General features: G+C 46.2%; 1 protein-coding gene across 1 annotated transcript in view; it reads left to right on the plus strand.

Annotated features, from left to right (window-relative positions):
• Positions 1–25144, plus strand: part of SEMA3A (semaphorin 3A) — a 365431-nt gene that overhangs the window by 320195 nt on the left and 20092 nt on the right. Inside the window, exons 13-14 of the mRNA XM_055000206.1 lie at positions 11815–11856; positions 19813–19970. Of these exons, the coding sequence (XP_054856181.1) occupies positions 11815–11856; positions 19813–19970 (200 nt within the window). The remainder of the gene's footprint in view (positions 1–11814; positions 11857–19812; positions 19971–25144) is intronic.

Consider the following 25144-nt stretch of genomic DNA (forward strand, 5'->3'; position numbering starts at 1 on the left):
GATATATTTTCTGTGGTAATATATGGGTACGTGTATATATGTTGTTTTGTTCCTTTCTTGTTGTATAATAAAATTGAGTTGGATTTCACCCCACCTTCCTTATTGTGTGAAGCTTGGTACTCTCCCATGTGTGGAGGCACAGAAGAACGAAGATGAAAACAGGGTTAACATACCTGTAACTTATGTTCATCGAGTTCTTCTGTGCCGACACACAACCCTCCCTCCTACCCCACTGTGAACTCCAACACAGATCACTGTACTATGGCTGGGCTATGGCTCTAGTCTTATCGGGGCTATGGCTCTGTGTGTTGGTTGAGCGGCGGCAAGGGAGAACTGAGAGAAGGGGCCGTTGGCCGCTGAGGAGCATGTGACCGTTTGGGCGGGAAATGGTCGCTGAGGCGCGCGGCAAACGGCCCCTTCGGAGCTGGGAAAGCGATAAAAAATCTTCCGGCGGCTGGCCTGCGCGTGCGCAGTACCCCATGTGTGTCGGCACAGAAGAACTCGATGAACATAAGTTACAGGTATGTTAACCCTGTTTTATTGATATATACCATAATATCTAGGAAATTGATCAGTTTTCTGTCCCTATGCATTTCAGGTTTTATATTGACATCCTACTAATTCAACCACTTATGGAAATCTACCAGTTGGTTCTGATTCTCTTCCCATAATAATAATTTAAAAAATCATCAATCGAGTGCCACCATTAAAGGATGCAGTTCACAAAGGAATTATTATTGGAATAAACATATTCTTGCTCAAATTTTTCCATATATAAATTGGCACTCTCGGGGACCATAGATCAGCAGCCCATAGCAATAGCCTTGGTTTCTCAGTAAAATTTGTGGTTACACACAAAATAATTCCTTTTCATGGAAATTTATGCAAGTTCTATCAAAAACATAGTTGGTGGATGGCATCACTGTCTTTTATTCAGAGTACTTAGTTTCTGCCACCTTAAAGCCTCACCTTGTGGGATGCTAAGTGTACAAGGAAATAACATGCTGCGTGACTAAAAGGACGTCTCTCTCAATTTTATCTGTTGTGTTCAGTTTGTTAATGATATCTGTCGAGTCTTTATATATGATTGCATCAGTGGGATACATAGGCCGATTCCGCATGGCTTACCTGAAGTCGGGACGTTGCGGAACATGCCGGAAAAAACGTGGAAGATCGAGTTTTCTTGTGCGATATCGTGCAAAACTTGCGCAAGAAAACGCGATCTTCCGCGTTTTTTCCGGCATGTTCCGCAACATCCCGGCTTCAGGTAAGCCATGCGGAATTGGCCATGGTATCAGAAAATAGCCCACATATTTTGATAATGGTTCCAGAACTGAATCGTAGCCAGAGATTATTGGTCTACCAGGGTGTGAAATTACATTCTTATGGGAGGGTGTAAAATACCAAATTTATTGGATTGGAATTATCCAGAAACTGCCTTTCCAGGGAAGAAAAGTAGCCCCTAGAGAAGTCCTCATAGAGGAGGGTCCTGATTTCTGTTTGTATCAGTTTTAATGGGTCATAACTACATGGTAGTAGTTCCTGGTAACTGAGTTGTCTCATTACCTCTGATTCAAAGTCTTGCCTGTTTTGTATAACTATTGCAACCCCCCTCCTTTATTTGTTTCCTTAATGATAATTTTTAAATTCTTTCAAGGCTTCCCTTTCATGTCTACTATGATTATTTCATTTTGGTTGTAATTTCTTTCCAATATTTCCAAGTCCGTGAGGATTTTATTTTCAAAAACCTGTGTAACAGGTGGAATAGGGCCTGGAGGCATGAAATAAGATGTAGTGTGAAAGGGAGCATGATTGAGGTGGTTAGAATTTCCATCATCTTTACGGAATGCTTTAAGCCTTAAATTCCTAATCAATGTAAAGACCTCTCGCCACGAATCTAGGGGTTGTAGTGGGGGGAGGGGTTGGGACAAAAGAAGGGCAAAGAAATAAGACGAGGGACGTTTGGGGCTGGTTGTGAGTTAATACCGAGAGTTGATATTCCTGACAATTTCTGTTTCATGTAATGACTGTTCATAATTTACAGTTTAAACCATCTGTACAATTGAAGGCTTCTCAGCCCGTCTTTTCCACACAAAAATATACAAAATTAATCCAATATACATGCCCATGTCATTAAGGCCAGGACAGAGTGGGGGCTGTTATCTGATTTTGAATGTTTCTCTGACATGACAAATAAGCACCTCACAGCATTCTAGACAGGAACCGATATTCATTATGGACTCTAAATTGTTTCAAGCCAAAGCAGTCGAAATATTATATATAAACCAAGTCTCAGAATATTGGGCCGGGGAGGGGGGGGGTGGAGCTCAAGTGTTCTTCAAAGTGAACTCTGTTTAATTATTATTATTTTTTTCACTTCCCATGCTGCACTGCAGTTGCTGGGTCTCTTTGCCCTGTAAGGAGGCACAACATTCTTCAGTTCTTTATAGAGTTCTTTATTTCCAAGTCACAGAACGTGGGAGCTGGAAGGGAGCTTGGAGGGCCACTCAGGGTGGGTCTATTCAGCGCCAGCATCCTTGGCAGACAGCCATCCAGCTGCTTCGGCAAGACCACCTGCCAAGGCAGACAGCTTCACTGGTGAACAGTTTACAGTACAGGAAGTTTTTCCAAATATATAGCCAAAATCTACTTCATTGTAATGTGTCCCCATTAGTCCTTACCCCACCTCTTGGAGCAAGAGAGTGCTTTAGGTTGTTGACATGCTTCTTAAAATGTGACATGTCACACTGGGCACAGGATCGCGGGGGGGGGGGGCTGGCCAGGGCAGGACAGAGTGGAGCTGCTGCTTTCTTTGGCCAGGCCACTGCCCTGGATCCTGCCCCTCCGCTGAGCAAAGCCAGCAGCCCTGGAGCTTTCCAGGAGGGGAAGGGGCTCTTCCTCCAGTAATACGGGGAAGGTGGAGTGAATAGCCCTCTGCTTCTGCTAATGTGACCTCGTGCTGTGTCCGTACTTTGTCTGTGCTACAGAGGGAAGGCGAAGTCATTCAGGAATGAATCCCTGGCAAAGAGACCAGCACACTTCGCTGCCTGGCTCTGTTGAATTTTGCCAGAGGCAAATAAAATAAAACAAAAATCAGAAGAGTAGCTTCTGGCCTCCGTTTGTTTTCTCAAGCAGGCCTCTTATAGAACGTCATGATATTATACAAGCCCCTTCCTCTCAAGAGGCAGGAAAGCGCATCAACTACTGGGTGGAGCAAAAATGTTTTACCAAGTAAGGGCTATAGTTTCTTTTCTAATGTAAGAAGTACTGGGACTTCTCCTATGGGGATGGGCATTCCTTCCAGGAAGCAATCTCCTTACAGGTCAGCAGTGGCGACTCCTTGGCCAGTAATTACTCCTTGGCCAGTAACTACACGTAATTCAAGCATAGGATGAAAAGTCCACTCCACGTGGCACATGGAAAACCCTCTCCAAGAGGCAGGATGCCAGCCGGGTGCCTCGTGCCCCACAGCCCACCAGAGGGTGCCTTGGCTTCCTCTGCTGGGGAGGAGGAGCAGCCTCCACCATAATTGGCACTGTGGAGTTAGCGGGCTGCTTTGCAGGAATTTTGTGCCTTGCTCTCAGGTTTTTCTTTTCCTGCTTTGATAGAAATTGGGGGAAATCCTCGAGTGTCGCAGGATGCAGTAACATGATGTTATTTTGGGTCCGTAGGCAGAAGTGACGTTGCAGCGTCACCCTTTGCCATTTTGCCAGTCTCTGTCCACCCAAATATTCCCACTGCCTCTTGGAGCTGGGCCGCCAACCCTATGCATGTACAGCCACACACACACCACACACATTTCCCCCCATATACACTGCGCTGTGTGCTGCTTTTTAAAATGCTGTTTTGTCGTGGGTGAGCATTAGCACCAGCACAGGCCAAGGGCGGGCTGATTCAGTGCTCAAGTGGAATGGGAAAGGGTGAGAATATTGTGGGAATGAGGCAGATCACGTTTGAAGTATAATCACAATGTGCAAGACTTAGCAGGAAAGCCCAGAGCAATAATATCCGTGGAAGTCTCTAACAGAAGGTAGAATATATCAGATATGTTCTAATCATGCCTTAATGGAATAACATATCTTAAATGTCGAATAAGAGCAGATGCGAAGAGGTTTGTTTGTTTGTTTGTTTATTAAAACTTTTATGCCCGGCTTTTCCACATAGTTCAAGGCGGTTTCATGAGATGAATTGGGAGTTGTTTCATGTGACCAACGTATTTTGGAATGATGTGCTGTTATTAGTACAAAGGTATGAGGCTGAGTAGAATGGATAAATAAGCACGTTGGTTACTTTAGTGCTGTGGAAATCCAAAAGTGTGACTAAGATCCCTGGACATGGTCAGAAGAAGAGAGTCTATTGAGGGATACCAAAGTCCAGATTTGGGGCCCAGGGCAAAGTTCTGTCAGACTAAATCAGCTTCTCTGGCAGTAGCTATCTTGGTTTGGCCACCCCAGCCTTAGAATTCAGAAATGGAGGTATGAACAATTGCCGTATACAAACTGATGTGTAGGGTTATCAGTAGGATAAGATAAAACATTATATCTCTCTCTCACTGGGAACAGGCTGTACCCATAATTGTCCTATGTCCGCAAATGTCTTGTGTCCACGAAGACAGAGATCCTGTACATAGACATCTGGATCGAGGCGGCTTGGCGCTGCTGATATTATTGGATCTGTTGGCAGCATGCAATACAGTTGACTCACTGCCTCACCAATGTGGGGATACAAGGCACTGCCTTACAGTGGCTTGTCTCTTTTCTCCATGGTTGAGGACAGAGGGTGGTGCTTGGGGAGAAATTGTCATCCCGCCACCCTTTGGTGTGTGGGGTCCTACAGGGAGCAATACTCTCCCCATTATTGTTTAACATCTGTATGCTCCCCCTTGCCCAGTTGGTGCGAAGTTTCGGACTTGGATGTCATCAATATGCAGATGACACCCAGTTGTATCTGATGATGGATGGCCAGTCCGACTCAGCCCCAGATGTCCTGGAACATGCGTTTGCAGCCGTGACTGGTTGATTGAAGCAGTGTTGGCTGAAACTGAACTCAATGAAGACGGAGGTCCTGTACTTGAGCCACGGGGGATTAGGTTCGGGACTCTGGCTCCCAGCCCTCGATGGGGCACCGTTGGTGCCAGTTCCAAGGGTTAAGAGCCTGGAGGTGATCTTGGATGCCTCCCTGAAAATGGAGGCACAAGTCACAGTGGTTGTCAGGTCCTCTTTTTTCCATCTGTAGCAGACCAGGCAACTTGTCCCTTACCTGTCAACCCGTGACTTAACTACAGTGATCCAGGCAACAGTCATCTCTAGGCTAGATTACACTAACTCAGTCTATGTGGGGCTGCCCTTGAGCCTGACCCGGAGATTACAGCTGGTACAAAATGCAGCGGCACATGTTGTTATGAGAGTGCAAAATAAGGCGCATATAACGCCGATCTTACACGAGCTGCATTGGTTGCCAGTGGAGTACCAGATCAGATTCAAGGTTCTGGTATTGACCTATAAGGCCTGTGCGGACTGAGTCTAGCATATATACAGGACCATCTCCCCATATATTCCCCAGAGGACACTCTGATCAGGGAACAAACAGCTGTTGGTGGTCCTTGGCCCCCAAGGAGGCCCACCTGGCCTCAACTAGAGCCAGGGCCTTTTCGGTCCCGGCTCCCACCTGGTGGAACGCTCTGTCTGCTGAGATCAGGGCCCGGCAGGACCTGCTATCCTTCTGCCAGGCCTGCAAGACAGAGTTGTTCCGCCAGGCATATGGCTGAGGCTGGGCTTCTGCCAGCCTGAAAAAAGGGGTGTATAAAATCTTAACCCTCCCTGTGAAGGCTGCCCACCGTCCTGTTTTAAATGTGTATTAATACACTGTTGTTTTAATGTAGATGAATTTTTACTGTATTTTAATACGTTGTTATCCACCCCGAGCCTGCTCGCGGGGAGTGCAGAATAGAAATTTGAAATAAATAAATAAAATAAATAAATAAAAAATACTTGAGCCACAGGTGCGTTGGTTTGAGGCTCCGGCTCCCGGACCTCGATGGGGCGTTGCTCACACCAGTTCTGAGGGTCTGGATCCTGGGGGTGATCCTAGATGCCTCCTTGAAAATGGAGGCTCAGGTCACAGTGGTTGCCGGGTCTTCTTTTTTCGTCTCTGACAGACCAGCCAGCTTGCCCCTTATCTCTCAACCCGCAACTTAATGACAGTGATCCAGGCAATGGTCACGTCTAGGTTAGACTACTGTAACGCACTCTATGCGGGGTTTCCTTTGGGTCTGATACAGCGGTTGCTTCTGGTTCAAAATGCAGTGGTGTGTGTCATCACCAGACTGCCTAGCAGTGCACATATAACTGCGCCAGCTGCATTGCACCAGCTGCATTGGTATTGTGCCAGCTGCATTGGCTGCCAGTGGAGTACCGAATCAGATTCAAGCTTTAGGTACTTTTACCTATAAAGCCCTATGTGGACTGGGACCAGCATATCTGCGGGACCGCCTGTCCCTATATGTGCCCTAGAGGATGCTCAGATCAGGTGACAAACAACTGTTAGTGGTCCCTGGCCCCAGAGAGGCCCGCTTAGCCTCGATCAGAGCCAGGGCCTTTTGGGTCCTGGCTCCAACCTGGTGAAACGCTCTGTCGAACAAGACCAGGGCCCGGCAGGATCTCTTATCCTTCCTCCGGGCCTGTAAGACAGAGCTGTTCCATCCTGCATATAGTTGGGGCTGAGCTGGGCCCCCACCAGCCAAATAAAGGTGAACGCCCTCCCTACTAGAGGCATCCACCATCAAACTTTTTAACCAACCATGCAAGTAATTTTAATATGGTGGAGTAGGTGGCGGACTGATTCTTTAACTGACTACTCCTGCGCTGCTTTCTTGTACCTTTTAAATATTTATGTCACACTGTTTTATATGGCTCTTTTAAAATTGTAAAATGTGTTTTAGTGTGTTGTTTTGCAGAGTGTAATCTGCCCTGAGCCTGTCAGTTCAGGGAGGGCAGAATAGAAATTGAAGGGAAATAAATAAATAAATAAATAAATAAAATTCAGTCTCAGTAAGAGAGGTACTCTTTAAATAACAGAAACAAACAGTCAAAAGTAACAAAGCTCACCGGAATAGTGGCAAGAAAATCTGCCGGGCTCCCTTAGTAAGTACAGTCCAGCCATCATAAGGCAGCAGAACTGGGGCCCAGTGGGCCCACTTTCAAAAGCTGGTGAGAAAGAGTGGGGAGCGGAGAGTGAAGCTGAAGGCCGAGCAGTCCCAGGAAGCAGGTAGCTGTTCTTCAAGGAAGTGTTGGAGCTTTGTGGCTTCTCTCTGTGCATCTGAGCAAAATTACCTTTTGCAATGAAAATCACTGTGTTCATTTTCACGTCGCCTAGAAAAATCACAGAATCACAGAGTCCAACCCCCTGCCCAATGCAGAATGAGCCTAAAGCATCCCTGACAAATATTCATCCAGCCTCTTCTTGAAGACTGCCAGTGAAGGGGAGCTCACCACCTCCCTAGGAAGCTGATTCCACCTTTAAACTACTCTGACCGTGAAAAAGTTTTTCCTAATATCCAGAAGGTATCATTCTGCATGTAATTTAAGCCCTGTGGCACCCCACTGGACACTTTCCTCCAATCTGATGAAACGCCTTTGACCACCACTCTTTGGGTGCGGTCCTCTAACCAGTTCCCTATCCACCGAACTGTCCTGTAGTCCAGTCTGCAGAGAAAGTTCTCTATAGTCTATACTCTATAGTCCAGTCCCTCTAGAAAGTTCTTTGAGCACTCTTAGGTGCACACCATCTGGCCCAGGGGATTTGTATTCGTCCAGTGCAGCCAGATGCCTCTCCACAACCTCTCTGTCAATGTCAACTAGCCCCCCAGGTGTCCTGTCGCGTCTACTACCATCTCTAGATGGGCTCAAGTTCTTCAGGGAGAAAACAGAGGCAAAAAAGTCATTAAGCCTGTCTGCTTTTTCTCTGTCCTCCCTCAGAGTTTCCCCTTCCACTCCCAACAGCGGTCCAATTGCATCTTTTACCTTGTGTTTGCTTCGCACATATCTGTAGAAGTTTTTCTTATTGTAGTGAGCCCCCCTGGCCAGACCCAGCTCATACAGAGCTTTAGCTTCTCTGATGGCTGATCTGGGCCGTTTCCAGATGGCTTACGTGCACCCGCAATGGCATGCCACGTTGCGGGGAAAACGCGAAATATCGCGTTTTCTCGCGCGAGTTTTGCACGACGTCGTGTGACGTTGAGCAAAACTCGTGCGAGAAAACGCGATATTTCGCGTTTTCCCGCAACGTGGCGTGACGTTGCGGGTGCAGGTAAGCCATCTGGAAACAGCCCTGCAGCACCTAGTAACCCTCATATATTCCTCTTTAGAGGTCTGTCCTTCTCTCCATTTCCTGAACATTTCCTTTTTCTCCCTTAGCTTATTCTGGAGCTCTCTAATTCATCCACATCGGTTTCTTGGAGCCCTTCCCATGTTTCCGTCTTGCTGGAATAGTGAGGGCTTGAGCTTGCAAAAGCTCGTGTTTGAGAATGGCCCACCCTTCACTCGCTCCTTTCCCTTCCAGCACACTCCCCCACGGAATGACTCTCATCAAGCCTCTGAGTTCATTGAAGTCGGTCCTATGAAAATCTAACCTATGAGTCTGGCTACAAACTTCCTTGGCTCCCCACAGCAACTGGAATTCAAGGAGGACATGGTCACTTCCCCCTAAGGTCTCCACCACCTTCACCCTATCTACCAATTCTTCCCTGTTGGTTAATATTAAATCTAGTATGGCCGTGTCCCTTGTAGCTTCCTCCACCATTTGAAAAAGGAAGATATCGGCCAGGCAGCTAAGGAAGTTGCGTGGGTCTTGTCGCTTTGCTGAACTTGTCTCCCAGCACACATCGGGGAAGTTGAAGTCACCCATAATTATAAGGTTCTGATATCTGGATCTGTTCAAGGAGGGCAGCATCCATTTCCTCTCCCTGGTCAGGCAGTCTGTAGCAGACTCCAACAACAATACCCTTTGTCCTTCCTCCCCTTATTTCCACCCTCATACTTTCCACTGGGCTGTCAACCACATAATCCAGAACTCAGTGACAATCAATCCCTCTCCTCACATACAATGCCACTCCGCCTCCTCTTCTACCCTTCCGGTTTTTCTTGAACAACTTGTACCCATCCACTACCACATTCCAGTCATGGGAATCATCCCACCAAGTCTCAGTAATTCCTACTATATCGTAGCCCTCTGTTTGCAAGAGAAGCTCAAGCTCTGCCTTCTTATTATTACCCATACTTCGGGCCTTGGTATATAGGCACTTGTAGCCTTGTACCTTTGTTTGATCTGACCTACCCAGGTGGGCCTCTGCTGTTATCAATTCTTCATTGAAATCCCCACATTGATCATCCACGTCCCCTTGCGGCATCAGTTTAAAGCTCTCCTGATGAAGCTCTCCAGGTTCTTTCCAAACATTTTCTTCCCTGACCTTGAGAGGTGAAGCCCATCATGTGCTAGAAGGCCTTCTCTAAGAAAACTTCTCCTGTGGTCCCAGAACCCAAAGCTCTCCTGCCGGCACCACCACCTCAGCCAACACTTCACCTCGAGTATGGTCTGCTCTCTTTGCATTCCTCTTCCTTTGACAGGAGGGATCGAAGAGAATACCACCTGTGCCCCCACTGTCTTCAACTGCCTTCCAAGAGCTTCATAGTCCTCTTGTGATGGTATTCACAGCCGTGTCATTCTTTCCTATGTGCACCTGCACAAACAGGTACTGATCAGTCGGTCTGATCAGATTCGGCAGTCGGTCTGTAATATCCTGAATTCTGTCTCCCGGCAAGCAACACATCTCTCGGAGTAGGGGATCTGGCCTGGACACATGACGTTCCGTACCCCTGAGCAGAGAGTCCCCGACGACCACCTTTTCCCGTTTTCTTCCACTTCCGCGTGGCCCCAGGCCCTCTTCGCTCCCTCCTCCAGGTTTTTGTGGTTCTCCTTCCACTCTCATCTCCATCGCCACCTCAAGTACCTCAAAATGTTTATTGAGCTCCAGTGGACCAGAGCGTCGCCTTCATCCACGTCTTCTGGATTGCATTGCAGAACTGAGAGGAGACTGGAACTGTTTTAGCCACTCAGGAACGCCTTTACATGACAGTGTGTGAATGTGTGCCGATGCTCATTTTATAATATATGGCTTGTTAAATACAGACCGTTCTCTGTCCCCTGCCTATTTGCACTCAAAGCAAAGGTGGGTACTGTTGCTGCAGGGTGGTGGACAGGCCAGTGTCTGGCCAAAGGACCAGGGACCCCTCGCTTTGCTGCATGGTGAGGCAGCGAGTTGGGCAGGTGAGCTGAAGGGGGTGGTGAGAGGCAAGTGAAGAGAAGCATCTCCAGGAAGCCATCAGAGAGGTTTCTGTCATGTTGGGAACATTTCATTTGCACATGCCAGGGAATATACAGATCAGACGGTTGGCATAGCCAAGAGTTCCTAATCAGCGATCTTACAGTACTTCATCTTTGTTTTCAGTGCAGGTGCAAACAAGAGTTCAAAGTGTGGGGGTGTGGGGGTGTCTACGTGCCAAAAGAATTGAATTTCATATAGAAACCTGATATGAAATTTCATGCATCACTTTGGAATTTTCATATACCCCTGGGGTGTAGGGATCTAATTTTCTGTCACCAAAGAATGCATTTAACAGCCTGATTTCCAATATGCCAAATATGGTGCTTTTCATTTAGAACCCCTGCCAGACTGAAGGCATTCCAGATGTGCTATATTGATAGCAAATGCCTTTTAAATCTGTTTTGTGCATCTCCTTGAACAGCTGAGCAAACATTTCACTGTAGCCCATAATTGATGCCTTCCAATACCCAGTGGAGAGTCTGCTTGATTAGCTTCCACTCAGCCGTATTTTGTCCCCCATGGGATCAATAGAGTTGAAGTGTAAGAAAGCTTGACGTGAACTAGGTAAATGTACCTGGATAGAAACTGGAGCAATCTTAGGAAACTGTAAGGAAGCCAAACGTCCCTTTGTCCTTAGAGTGGGACTACTTGCTATGCTCCATCTGGCACTCCCCCTACAGGTAGCCCTGTGTGAAATTCTCCACTATCCTGTGAACCATGTTCTGACACCCCCTGTCTCCACCTGCCAACAATGTGGACGAGGAGGAGGAATCCAAGAAGTGGGATTCAAACTCATGTGAAGAAGGGAAGTGGTTCACATCCACCATGGCTCGTTGCTAGGGCTGCCATCCCCCTTACCTTCAAATGGAGGTGGGGGCAGGCTGGACAGGGGGAGGGTGCCACTCCTCTGCACACACACTTGGCTTGCGTGCGCTCTGCGGGCCTTCTGCTGATGTCACTCCTCATTTAAAATGGAAGTGATGGGGTCTCGTCAAGGCCAAATTGGCCCCGAAGAGCTGTGTTTGGGGGCTAATTTGGCCCTGCTGAGCCCTCGTTGCTTCCATGTCAAACCAGAAGTGATGTCACTTAGGGCAGGGGATCCCTTTCCCTAAGTGGGGGCTAGCAACCCTACTAACTAGGCAACCCTACTAATACGTAACATGACTCCAAGGACAGTAAGAGGAGGGGGAGAGGGGTCCACATCCCTGAGGCTGGCTCCTAATTTGCCGTGCATGGTGTGCTGGGGAGCGAGCACGCCTTACACCTGCTTCATTGGCTGAAATGCATTCAAGCGCATCCGTAACTGCGTCAGTGTTCAGTGTGAAGGTCATCACTAGGATGAATCAAGGGCAGGTGAGCCCGTTCTCATGCTGTTGAGGAGGGCAGTGACTGAAGGCGTCTTTGACGTTGACCTCTCTCCTACTCTCTTCCAGGAACCCGCAGCTATTTCGGCAATGAAGATATCTACAAAGCAGGTACTGAAGACACAGCCATGAGATGTTTGAATATTGATGGGGTCCAACATTTCGAAGCCATTAACTTGGCTATATCTGAATGGATATTTTTGCCAGATAGAATCATAGAATCCTAAGGCTGGAAGGGACCTCTGTGGCCACAATGCAGGAAATTCACAAATAGTATCCCCCCCCCGACTGCCCCAGTGACCCCTGCTCCATACCCAGAAGATGGCACCTCCAGGATCCCTAGAAAACCGCCCCGCGACCCAAGATGGCGATTGACACCACCCATCCTTTTCCAGAAACATCTTTACTTTCTTGAGGAATATCTGATAGACGAGGAATTGAGAAAATGTTTTTTAATGATTTTATAGCAATGGAAATGGAACCCAAATATTCTTCTTGCTGAATCTGGAGGTGTCACATTGCCAGGAACCCCAGGAGGGTTTCCTGGCTACATTTTGCAGTGGGGGGCGGGGGGAGGGGGGGAGGGAATTCCCTTCTCCAAAATTGGCAGTGCTGCGACCAGTGCTTGTGCCTCTTCCAGAGCAGAGCACGAATGCACATGCTAAATGAGGCCCATTGTCCAGCCACCATAAAGCACCTTTAGGTCCCCTTTACTTCAGTGTCAAATGAGCCCGGTGCAATGCATACGTGACACTGTCGCTTGCACAGCTGAATCCCTTCACTTGTTGGCTATACAAGGAAGTGACGTGTGGCTACTGTAACATCCAAAGTTATTCTTTCTTAATAATAGCCAAACGCCATCAATTCAGAACCAACTCAGGGCAACCCCTCATGGGAGTTCCAAAGCTAGAGACAAACCAGGATTGTTTTCCATTGCCTGCATCGGCTTAGCAGCCCATCTAACTTGGTGGTCTCTAAGTAGTAATCAGGGCTGACCCTGCTTAGCTTCCAAGATCTGACTGTTAAAGAGGGTTAAACGGGAACCAAACTCACAAAAAAGGAACTACACATTCCCTCATGTACATAAATAAGAAGCTTATTACATTTTTATATATTCATGTTAAAGTGCAAAGTGCTCAACATAAAACATATGAATATTCTATGGTTAACTATTATATTACCAAGCTCCAGCAGTTCTTATTCACACATTCCAAGATCTGACAAGATGAGGCTAGTTTGGGCTATTCCAGCTGCTCCATTCTTACTTTGCTATCTCTCGATAAACAGAGAGATGTAAAATGATGCACTCAGTACAGTATCACACAAACTTTAGTGGTGGGATTCCTGATGAACTCAGCTTAAGAAGTGGACTACTTTGAGACTTTGGCTTGAGTTGATAAGGGAAGAAGTTCTTCTGGCCAAAGGATTAGGGGACAGTCCCTGCACTTTGGACTGATGCATGAAGCTAAGGCTCTAGCAGCTTCTTCACAACCCTGTGCCCTTCAGCGCCTGGTACTGCATTGCACTCTTGAGGAAGCGAGAGAATCCAAAATGCTTTAGGCAGTACAGACAACATGTGTAGGCTGGACTGTCTGTCTCTAAAATAGAGAGGCAGATATTTGACCTGCCGAGTCTCAGTCAGAAGGGAAAGGGGGGGCTTTCTCCGGTCGAGTGAACTAGCAGCAACAGGGAAAATGCAGAGAAGAAATCGCCACCAGTCATCTAATGGTAATGCACAAATATATATATATTCAGTCTAATGTGTCTCATGAAATATGTCCAGATTAACATACAAAAATTCAAATGGATTAAGCAGCAAAATACATAACACTTCCATCCAAAAATATATATAAATATACAAAGTATCCAACAGTGAAGGTGCACACAGGCACCCACAAATTAAGCAATGTAAAGGTGCAACGATATGAAGGTGCGCATAGGCACTCAAAGGAAGTCCAAGAATGTAGGCACCCATAAATTAAGCAATGTAAAGGTGCAACGATATGAAGGTGCGCATAGGCACTCAAAGGAAGTCCAAGAACGTAGGCAACCCACAAATTAAGCAATGTAAAGGTGCAACGATATGAAGGTGCACATAGGCACTCAAAGGAAGTCCAAGAACGTAGGCACCCACAAATTAAGCAATGTAAAGGTGCAACGATATGAAGGTGCACATAGGCACTCAAAGGAAGTCCAAGAACGTAGGCACCCACAAATTAAGCAATATAAAGGTGCAACGATATGAAGGTGCACATAGGCACTCAAAGGAAGTCCAAGAACGTAGGCACCCACAAATTAAGCAATGTAAAGGTGCAACGATATGAAGGTGCACATAGGCACTCAAAGGAAGTCCAAGAACGTAGGCACCCACAAATTAAGCAATGTAAAGGTGCAACGATATGAAGGTGCACATAGGCACTCAAAGGAAGTCCAAGAACGTAGGCACCCACAAATTAAGCAATGTAAAGGTGCAACGATATGAAGGTGCGCATAGGCACTCAAAGGAAGTCCAAGAATGTAGGCACCCACAAATTAAGCAATGTAAAGGTGCAACGATGTGAAGGTGCGCATAGGCACTCAAAGGAAGTCCAAGAACGTAGGCAACCCACAAATTAAGCAATGTAAAGGTGCAACGATATGAAGGTGCACATAGGCACTCAAAGGAAGTCCAAGAACGTAGGCACCCACAAATTAAGCAATGTAAAGGTGCAACGATATGAAGGTGCACATAGGCACTCAAAGGAAGTCCAAGAACGTAGGCACCCACAAATTAAGCAATATAAAGGTGCAACGATATGAAGGTGCACATAGGCACTCAAAGGAAGTCCAAGAACGTAGGCAACCCACAAATTAAGCAATGTAAAGGTGCAACGATATGAAGGTGCACATAGGCACTCAAAGGACGTCCAAGAACGTAGGCAACCCACAAATTAAGCAATGTAAAGGTGCAACGATGTGAAGGTGCGCATAGGCACTCAAAGGAAGTCCAAGAACGTAGGCAACCCACAAATTAAGCAATGTAAAGGTGCAACGATATGAAGGTGCACATAGGCACTCAAAGGAAGTCCAAGAACGTAGGCACCCACAAATTAAGCAATGTAAAGGTGCAACGATATGAAGGTGCACATAGGCACTCAAAGGAAGTCCAAGAACGTAGGCACCCACAAATTAAGCAATATAAAGGTGCAACGATATGAAGGTGCACATAGGCACTCAAAGGAAGTCCAAGAACGTAGGCAACCCACAAATTAAGCAATATAAAGGTGCAACGATATGAAGGTGCACATAGGCACTCAAAGGAAGTCCAAGAACGTAGGCAACCCACAAATTAAGCAATGTAAAGGTGCAACGATATGAAGGTGCACATAGGCACTCAAAGGAAGTCCAAGAACGTAGGCACCCACAAATTAAGCAATGTAAAGGTGCAACGATGTGAAGGTGCGCATAGGCACTCAAAGGAAGTCCAAGAACGTAGGCACCCACAAATTAAGCAATGTAAAGGTGCAACGATATGAAGGTGCACATAGGCACTCAAAGGAAGTCCAAGAACGTAGGCACCCACAAATTAAGCAATGTAAAGGTGCAACGATATGAAGGTGCGCATAGGCACTCAAAGGAAGTCCAAGAACGTAGGCACCCACAAATTAAGCAATGTAAAGGTGCAACGATATGAAGGTGCACATAGGCACTCAAAGGAAGTCCAAGAACGTAGGCACCCACAAATTAAGCAATGTAAAGGTGCAACGATATGAAGGTGCGCATAGGCACTCAAAGGAAGTCCAAGAACGTAGGCACCCATAAATTAAGCAATGTAAAGGTGCAACGATATGAAGGTGCACATAGGCACTCGAAGTCCAAGGACGTAGGCACCCACAAATTAAGCAATGTAAAGGTGCAACGATATGAAGGTGCACATAGGCACTCAAAGGAAGTCCAAGGACGTAGGCACCCACAAATTAAGCAATGTAAAGGTGCACACAGGCACTCAAAATACTCAACTCAAGTGCACGCAGGCACTGTAACACCAGTATGAGGGTACACGCAGGCACTCCAAATGGAATCTAGGTGCTCAGGAGCAAATGCTAGAGCAACTCCAACCCAAGGCGGTGAAAACATCCACAAAAATCAGATATGAGGCTGTGTGGTAGCTGTAGGAGAAATTATCCAAAGCCACATCTGCCACGCCTACGGGATTTGCCAGCATAAGTTAAATATACCCGTTTCGTGGGGAAACCACCTCTTCATAGGCATTCAATTCTCATATCTGTTTAAAGATGACACAAAATATACCAATAATATTTATACAGTATAAGAGACAGTCATATGAACCATAAACAGAGCAAACTAACTCACAATATCCTCATGTGTATTCTTCCTTCCGCCAAATGACGTTGACGCAATGGTCTGAACGCCGCAAACTCTCATTCCCTAACAGCCATTTAATCAAAACTTTTAAAGGAGCAGCGGTTCTCCAAGTGCAAAAAGGAAGGGGTGGGGGAAGAAGGGGAAAAAGACGCTTCAAGAGAAAAACCAGCCTCAACATTTACAAATAGCACGAAAGGTCCAAAGCATTGTTTGGACCAGCAGGTGCTAAAGTGTTAAGTCTATGGATCCATCTGGATTCCAGCTGTAATAATTTTTTAGGCAATTTTCCGTGCTCAAGACCTCCAAAACTGAAACCTTAAGATCTCTGAGGCCATTGTGTTGGTTGGAGAAATGTTCAACCAAAGGTGCCTCTTGGATATTATGTTTAATACAAGATAAATGTTCCTAGATGCGAACGTTAAGGGGACACATGGCACTGCCGATGTATAACAAGGGCAGCTGCACCTAATGAGGTAAACTACTAGGGGCGTTTTGCAGGTGCATATGATTGTCTCTTATACTGTATACTTATACACCCTCATACTGGCGTTACAGTGCCTGCGTGCACTTGAGTTGAGTGTTTTGAGTGCCTGTGTGCACCTTTACATTGCTTAATTTGTGGGTGCCTACGTTCTTGGACTTCCTTTGAGTGCCTATGCGCACCTTCACATCGTTGCACCTTTACATTGCTTAATTTGTGGGTGCCTACGTCCTTGGACTTCCTTTGAGTGCCTATGCGCACCTTCACATCGTTGCACCTTTACATTGCTTAATTTGTGGGTGCCTGTGTGCACTTTCACTGTTGGATACTTTGTATATTTATATATATATTTTTGGATGGAAGTGTTATGTATTTTGCTGCTTAATCCATTTGAATTTTTGTATGTTAATCTGGACATATTTCATGAGACACATTAGATTGAATATATATTTTTGTACATTACCATTAGAAGACTATTGAGTCTCAGTCAGGGCTTTTTTTCAGCTGGAACGTGGTGGAACAGAGTTCTGATACCTCTTGAAAATGGTCACATGGCCGGTGGCCCCGCCCCCTGATCTCCAGACAGAGGAGAGTTTAGATCGCCCTTCGTGCCGTGGCACAGAGGGCAATCTAAACTCCCCTCTGTCTGGAGATCAGGGGGCGGGGCCACCGGCCATGTGACCATTTTCGCCGAGGGCAATTTAAACTTTAAAAAACTCCCCCCTTGTTCCAGCTGACCCCAAGTGATGTCATTGTGCGGTCCTGAGTTCCACCACTGAGTTCCACCACCTCTTTTCCCAGAAAAAAAGCCCTGGTCTCAGTGAGAAAGGTGGATAATAAGTAAGTGAATGAATGAATGACTGCTTTGGGAGTGGCAATGCAAACCATGTTGTGCTTATTTGTTTCACATATCTGGTGTTCTTGAGGTCAAATTCATATCCATATATTTAACAGCCAAGGATTGGTCTCCATGTGAATGGAGAAATCTTCACAATAGGGCCAACTACAGCTACAGTGTAGGGTACAGAAATCCAGGTTTCCAAAACTCTGACTGGAAAAACCCTAACTAGTTTTCAGTTTTGACCCATCCCTCCCCAGGGTTTGACATTTCAGCAGATGCAAGAAATGTCAACACGTGCAAGTCTTCAGAGTGCCTTGTGCTGAGTTCCTCTTCTACCTGAGGTGATTGGGAGGGGATGGTTAAGAAGATGGAATTAAAATGGCAAAGCAGCAAGGAGAATGGTGGCTAAGTCAGTGGAGAGCAATCAATATTCCCGGCCAGCAGAAGGATGAGATAGTATTGCAGTATAGCCAGACAGGACTTTCCTACTTCTGTCTCTTGCTGCGGTCCCTTATTTTTTTTCTTTTGGGACCAGTGGACCCTTGTGAAGAACACTGGGGGGGGGGGGGAGTGGGTGCCCTCACTGAGAGGAAGGAACTGGTGGAAATTGCTGCCCAAAAGTCTTTGGAGGGGCCTGGTTGGACCCATGCCATTATTTATATAGAATCATAGGGTTGGAAGGGACCTCTAGGGTCATCTAGTCCAACCCTTTACACAATGCTGGAAATTCACAACTACCCCTTCCCCCGACTGCCCCAGTGACCCCTGCTCTATGCCCAGAAGATGGCAAAACACCTCCAGGATCCCTAGCCAAACTGGCCTGTGGAAAATTGCTACCTGACCCCAAGGTGGCAACTGGCCTTGCCCTTGGCATGTAAGAAGGGGCCATGAGAACTAAACACTGTACATGAATAAAGGAGTATGTCATATTTAAATAAACAACCCTGAATCATAAGATCAGAGTCTCTCTACGCAAGACATCTTACATGGGGATGCTCAAGTGACAGACCTTACACTCGTCCTCCCATCGTGGATACACCTGCACTGCTAGGGAGGCAGAGAACGCTTGGAGAAAAGCCCCTTGAGTGCCCCCCTGTAAGACGTCTTGTGTAGAGGGACTCATAGTCTTTGATAGACATTTTGCAACCTTTGTGTTTTCAGAATAATTTGAGGCACGGTATAACAACAACATTCGATTTATATACCGCCCTTCAGGACAACTTAATGCCCACTCAGAGCAGTTTACAAAGTATGTCATTATTATCTCCACAACAAAACACCCTGTGAGGGGGGTGGGGCTGAGAGAGCTCTGAGAGAGCTGTGACTAGCCCAAGGTCACCCAGCTGGCTTCAAGTGGAGGAGTTGGGGAATCAAACCCGGCTCTCCAGATTAGAGTCCCACCTCTCTTAACCACTACACCAAACTGGCTCTCAAAACAAAAGAAAAATACATATTTTTTAAAAAATGCTAGAAACCATGTATGCAAGTGGCATGGTTTTTAAGTTGCAAAGGGATAATGATCAATAAAAGTCCATCTTTATATTGAGAATTCTGCCACCTCCACTGGGAACCCCACTGTATATTGGAAGGTTGCCTAAAATGAATGTGTTTGACATAAAATACTTTGAATTTATCACCTAAAATAACAAGGAGTGTGGAGGGTGAGGTTTAAGGGGTCATACTAGTATAGAAAAACGTATTTTCAGACAAAGCTGTCAAGTCATACATGTGTGTTCATATGGTACAAGAATGCTCTGCTTTTGATTTATTTTTACAAGAACTCTTCTGAAAACATTAGAGAATGAGCCATGTGTTTAACTTCTCCTTCCGAGGCCTCTTTATGGATTCAGCACAGATTACTATTCTCCCTGATACTCTAGAAAACAAATTCACAATATTAACATTCTCTCGACAGCTAACAAAACCCAAATTATTTGTGAAAAATGGAGTCTATAAAAATCAGTCTGCCCTTGGGTAAAACGAGTGGTGGAGAGAGCAGGGATTTGTGAGGCACCGTGAGAAGCTTCTGGCTTTGCCTCTTCATCGGGCTGGTGACTGTGGCTCGGGAAATTCCTGGCAATTTGGGGGGTGGGGCTTGGGGAGGGCAGGGTTTGGGGAGGGGCCTCACTGTAACCCTGTCCAACAGGGCCTAAAAGGCAAATGGAACCACGTTCTTGTTTTCCACTGCATAAGTGATGTGTAGAGATGTCTCCCTTTGGGGGCAAAGAGAAGTTTGTTTTCTGGGGCGTTACAGCAGAACGCAGGAGCTGGACTCCAACGGAGGCGCAGAGCCATACGAAATGTGCTCCAAAGTGAGTCCCTGTGGCACAAATGCCTGTTGTGTGAAAACATTCCTGTTTCTCCCATCTTTCCCCCACAGCAACAGCTCTATGTTGGCTCAGCTGTCGGCGTTTCCCAGCTTCCCTTGCACCGCTGCGACGTGTATGGGAAGGCCTGTGCTGAGTGCTGCCTCGCGCGGGATCCCTACTGTGCCTGGGACGGCGCCTCCTGCTCTCGCTACTTTCCCACAGCAAAGAGGTGAGGGCAGCTTCTCATCCGGCTTTCATATGTGTCTGTCTCAGCCGATTGGCTCAGGTGCGCCACCTGGCCAGGACTTTGCTGGACGCAAGAATGGCTGTGCTGAATTCAACCAAGGCAACTTCATCCAGCCTGACAGTTGGCTTGCAACAGTGGGCAGCCAGGCCCCTCTGGAACTGAAGTTCACACACAGATGCCCCCCCCAATTACCCTCAGCCCCTGGCATTCAAGGACCACCTGCCTTTTGACATGGAGGGTCATACTGAACAGCCATGTGTCTCATCCTTTATTGTTCAAAAATAAGCAATCTTGTCATGCACATTTGTAACAGCTGGTATAAATTTCAGTATTCTTCAGCTTAATGTGTTATATTTAGTGCCTTTGGGCTGGAATCCAAAGAACTGCTCAGCCAGTTCCATGTGCCTAAGGAGGTTTGGGGCATCTGTCCTGTTTGAAGGCCAGCCCCCACTACACCCCAGAGCCAGCCCCTTTTGAAGCAGGCAGAGCCAATTGCTTGGACCGGTCTGATGCTCATGGGGAATGCTCACGCCCTTGGAGACTCCACCAGTAACTTCTTGGATCCTGGCCCTGCTTATGTTGCTTTGCATTCATACGAAGTCTGCCTACAGAGGACTGACTATTGGTGGGGGCAGGGGGTAGTTAAGCCAAAGCTTTTACTGGTGCAAGGAAAATGGAGATTGTAGATTTGAACAAGCAATATCGGGTCTTGACTTCTTCTGCAGCTAGTAAAAACAATGAAAAAGTCTGGATTGAAAATGAGCTTTGGTTCCATGAGAATTTGTTTGTTTAACTATTCTGGGACAGCCAGGAGCTACAGATGAGTAAGTAAGCACACACACACACACCCCAAAAAAGTGCACCAATAAAAGAAGAATCAGTGTAGGGGAGGGACCCAAATAATTCAGGGTGACGTGTCTTAGAAAATCCCCATCTTGCCATCCTTCACATGGGCAGAGAATAAGGCCTGATTACTGACAGTGTCCATGACCTGAAAAGGAGCCTTCGGTTCACCATGCTTTGGGATCTGGAATTGTCGAAGGTAATAAATATCAGCCGGTGCCATTCTAGATTTCCCCTTCAATCTGTTGATGAGCTTTTCTGTGCTTTTTAGCCATTTTTAGAACCAGTGCATTTCAAAGGATGCTCCTTCTATCAATGGGGCAAATCTATAAGACTTTGGCCCCTTTTGTACTTATGGTTTAAACTGCCATTTATGAGCATTCGCCCCCATCGCAATGGCTTCGGCACGGCACTCCCACGTTCCACACTGTCCGAGGCAGTTTCAGTTTGGGCTCTTGTTTTTCATTTTGGACTGGCTTTAGTGCTGTTTCAGGCTTTCGGGGCTTTGCAATTCATGTCACTCTTTTTTTTTTTTAAACTTTGAGCAAGCGTAGTAATGTTGCAATATTGGAACACACACCCCACCTGTATTTGCTGGTTGAGATGCCCCATGCCCGTCGGTGGCTGACTTCTGGGTGGGAAACGTACTTTTCCTGCTTGTTCCATTCTCATTTTTTTTAAGCCAAGCCAGGAAAGGATTAAAATGCTGTTGGTTCATTCCCTCTGGGCAGCTTCCCTGCTGCTTTGTTTTGCAAACGGCTGTGCAAAAAGGCTTGAGGTTTTTTTTAGCTTACTGGGAGGGAGGGGAAAGCAGTCATTTAACCCTTTCCTGGCTTTTAAAGCCAGGAGGAAAGGGCAGTAAAATTACAACACAGCAACCTTACAACACTTTCCTAGCTTTGAAAAAAATAAAATAAAAGCGTGAGTTCATACCACTGAGGGAGGAAGGGAAAAAACAGCCATTTAACCCTCTCCTGGCTTTTAAAGCTAGCAGGGAATAAGCAGCAAGGTTAGGAATGGTTTAAAGAGAGAGAGAGAGAGAGAGAGTGCAAACCCAGGAGGAAGGAAGCTAAGGGAGAAGCAGCCTTATGACCCTTACCTTGCTTTACTGATAAAAATGGGTTGGAGCAACAAACCAGGGCTACAATATAGTCAAAAATGAGTGTAATCTAATTACTCATAGTACAAAGTGCATAAGTGCCATAAATACATACATAAATACAAGCCAATTTATACAGAGTCAACTTCAAGTGCATAAATACAAAATTCAAGTAAATAGCAAATATATAATAGTTATGACTGTCCGGAGCAAATCTTATCAATTAAAGTGCAAATGCTGAAATTGACAAAGAAGAATCGGTAGGTGGGAGCTTGTGCCAATGATACATTAACAGTCCATGGAGTCAAGACATATATAGAAGAAAACGCCGACGGGGACTTGCAGGCAAATAACAATAACCCGTTTCATGAGGATCACTCCTCACTTCCTCCTGGGCGTGTAACAATTCGGACTGTGCATACTTCGTGCCCAACTCGTCCCGGCCTCTCCTGCGTCCCCGTCGGCGTTTTCTTCTATATATGTCTTGACTCCATGGACTGTTAATGTATCATTGGCACAAGCTCCCACCTACCGATTCTTCTTTGTCAATTTCAGCATTTGCACTTTAATTGATAAGATTTGCTCCGGACAGTCATAACTATTATATATTTGCTATTTACTTGAATTTTGTATTTATGCACTTGAAGTTGACTCTGTATAAATTGGCTTGTATTTATGTATGTATTTATGGCACTTGTATTTATTGGCTTGTATTTATGGCACTTATGCACTTTGTACTATGAGTAATTAGATTACACTCATTTTTGACTATATTGTAGCCCTGGTTTGTTGCTCCAGCTTATTTGTACTAGGGTTGCCCTTGTTAGTTTGGCGTTACTGATAAAAATGGCAGACAAGGAGTTCAGAGAGCTGAGGAGGGTGGGAGTGGTTAATTCCACACAGACCAATCAGCTCCCGAGGAAAAAGAGTGGGAAGAGAAGCAAAAAGGGGACAAAAGTGTTCACGCTGACATAAATCGGGCCAGCCGCGACTCAGCAGCAGATTCAAAAATAACATTGCGGTATGTCCGCAGGGAGAAAAATCAGGGATGCCGTGGTCACAGAGCGGTACTGCGTCCCATGACTACCTTTCAAGTGTGAAACCTCTGCAGACATGGGACGCGGAGCAGGTACTGAAACGCTTTGAAGTCCCAATGTAAAAGGCACCTTTGGCAGCATTTATACAACTGTCTCCAGACCTTGCAAGCACAGCAGATTCTGAAGGCCACGAGGCAGTGTGGCGTCCCATTTCTTCTGGGTTCTTGACTTCTGCTCAGATTTGAAATTCCCTCCTTGTTCAGACTCCTTATCCTCTTTTACCCCTGTCTGGCTCCTCATTTATTCAGTGTCCCTTTTCTTCTCCAAGTGAAATATTCAGCCTCTTCCAGCATCTGTGTTTACCCACTTTGTCCTTCAGTTCTACAGCATCCCTTTGTCTGGGCTGAATTGGGATCTTGTGCAACTGCTGCTTTCATACAAAGGAAGCACAAGAAAGAACACAACAGTAGCAAGTGAAACAGGGAGCGACAATTTCAAAAGCTTTTATTTTATACACTATATATCTAAAATGGCACAAAACCTTATCGAAGACAGAAAAGGAAGGTATAATGTTGAAGTGGAAGTTATAATATTGCTCTAAGCTATAGACAATAATAAGACTTTTACAGGAAATCAAACCTCTCACGGGACAGTGGGTATTTTAAATTGTCATATTCAGCAAGTGTAATTTACTCCATTTTGTGGGGAGTTTTGTTGCAGATTCGTAGCCCACCTTTACATAGTATCCAAAGTTAATTGAAACTTTGTTAATTGAAACTTATCAAAGCTTCAAAATGTTTAGATAAACATTGTAGTTTTTACCATTTGAGAGCAGCTTTATACTACAAATTTCAGTTTGGTCTTGTCATACATTTCCCCCTCAGAAATCGTGGGGACACTCATTTTGGGAAAGTTCTGAGATTTACCCTTAACTGCGTGATTCTTTTCACCGAATTACAGTTTTCAGGGTGCCGTGGGAAGCAGGAACACATATGAAACTCTCTTAAGGTTTGAGGCCAGCAGTGCAATCTGAAGGACGCTTACCTGGGCGTAAGCCCATTGCATAGACCCAAGCAGGATTCTGAATATGCCTGCTTAAGGTTGCTCTCTAAATATGCCCCTAGATTCCATCTGCACAAATCATTTGCTTGGTAGGAGCCAGGCTGACTGATCTATCTGAGAGTGCTAAATGACTGGAGCCACCATGAACTATCATTGATCCAAATGCCTGCATGTCAGACTGTTAATTGAGTCATGATCAATGTCCCCCGGAGGCTTTGCTCTGATTCTTCCTTGAAACAAGCAAGACAAAAGGAAGTATTGACTGATAAGAACAAAGCTATCAATGGCTTGGAATGTTGTCCTCTGCAGCAATGCATCAGTCCTGTGCCTTTGGCATCCTGTTGGGTCACCCATCTCCCTGAGCGACTGCCTTTTTTACCAGCTATGATCCTGTATAGCTGTCAGGTCTTGCCAGGTATTTCCCCCCCACACCGTGTCACTCAGGTGTATGAGTTAAAGTTGTTTTTCTTAAAGACAAATACCAGTATCAAGATGCTAGGAGTATTGGCTGGAATGGCCTAAGGTAGCAAAGCAAAGTTAGTTATAGGTCACAGTGCCCTCCCCCCCGCCCCCAGTGGGAAAGAAAGTCCATTAGGATTTTGGTGCATGGAGCCTGGGAAGAGGGGAGGACAGAAGGGATGAGCTCTGCTCAGTCTCTTAGGAGCTTGGTGCAGTCTGTGCTGTAACTTCAAGGCCGAGTTCCCAGGCCTGGCAGGAAGTCGTAACCAAAACACCTGCAAGATAAGCAGCTAGCAACCATTCAGCAAGACAGGCTTTACTCTGCATGTTCTCAGAGGCATATTAATTACTCCAGCAAGAAACTCATAACACGTGACTAGGGCTGGATCTAGGGTTGCTGGCGCCCAGGGCAACCCTAGTCCGAGCCTGCGGTCCCGGTGCTGTTTGATGACTTCATTTCGGTGACATCATCATGCAGGGTGGAGCAGCAGAGGCAGTGTGCGGGGCTGGGAAGTCACCCGACCCATTCGCCTCCCCACAGGCGAATGGCGTGGGCAGCCTTGCAGCCCTCCATGCTGCCTTTTGCCTGCCCTGCAGGGCAGGGGGCGCACGGCAAGCCAGCCTCCCCCTGACCTGCGGGGCAGGCGAAAGGCAGC

This window comes from Eublepharis macularius, chromosome 16 (genome assembly GCF_028583425.1).
Source record: "Eublepharis macularius isolate TG4126 chromosome 16, MPM_Emac_v1.0, whole genome shotgun sequence".
NCBI lineage: Eukaryota > Metazoa > Chordata > Lepidosauria > Squamata > Eublepharidae > Eublepharis > Eublepharis macularius.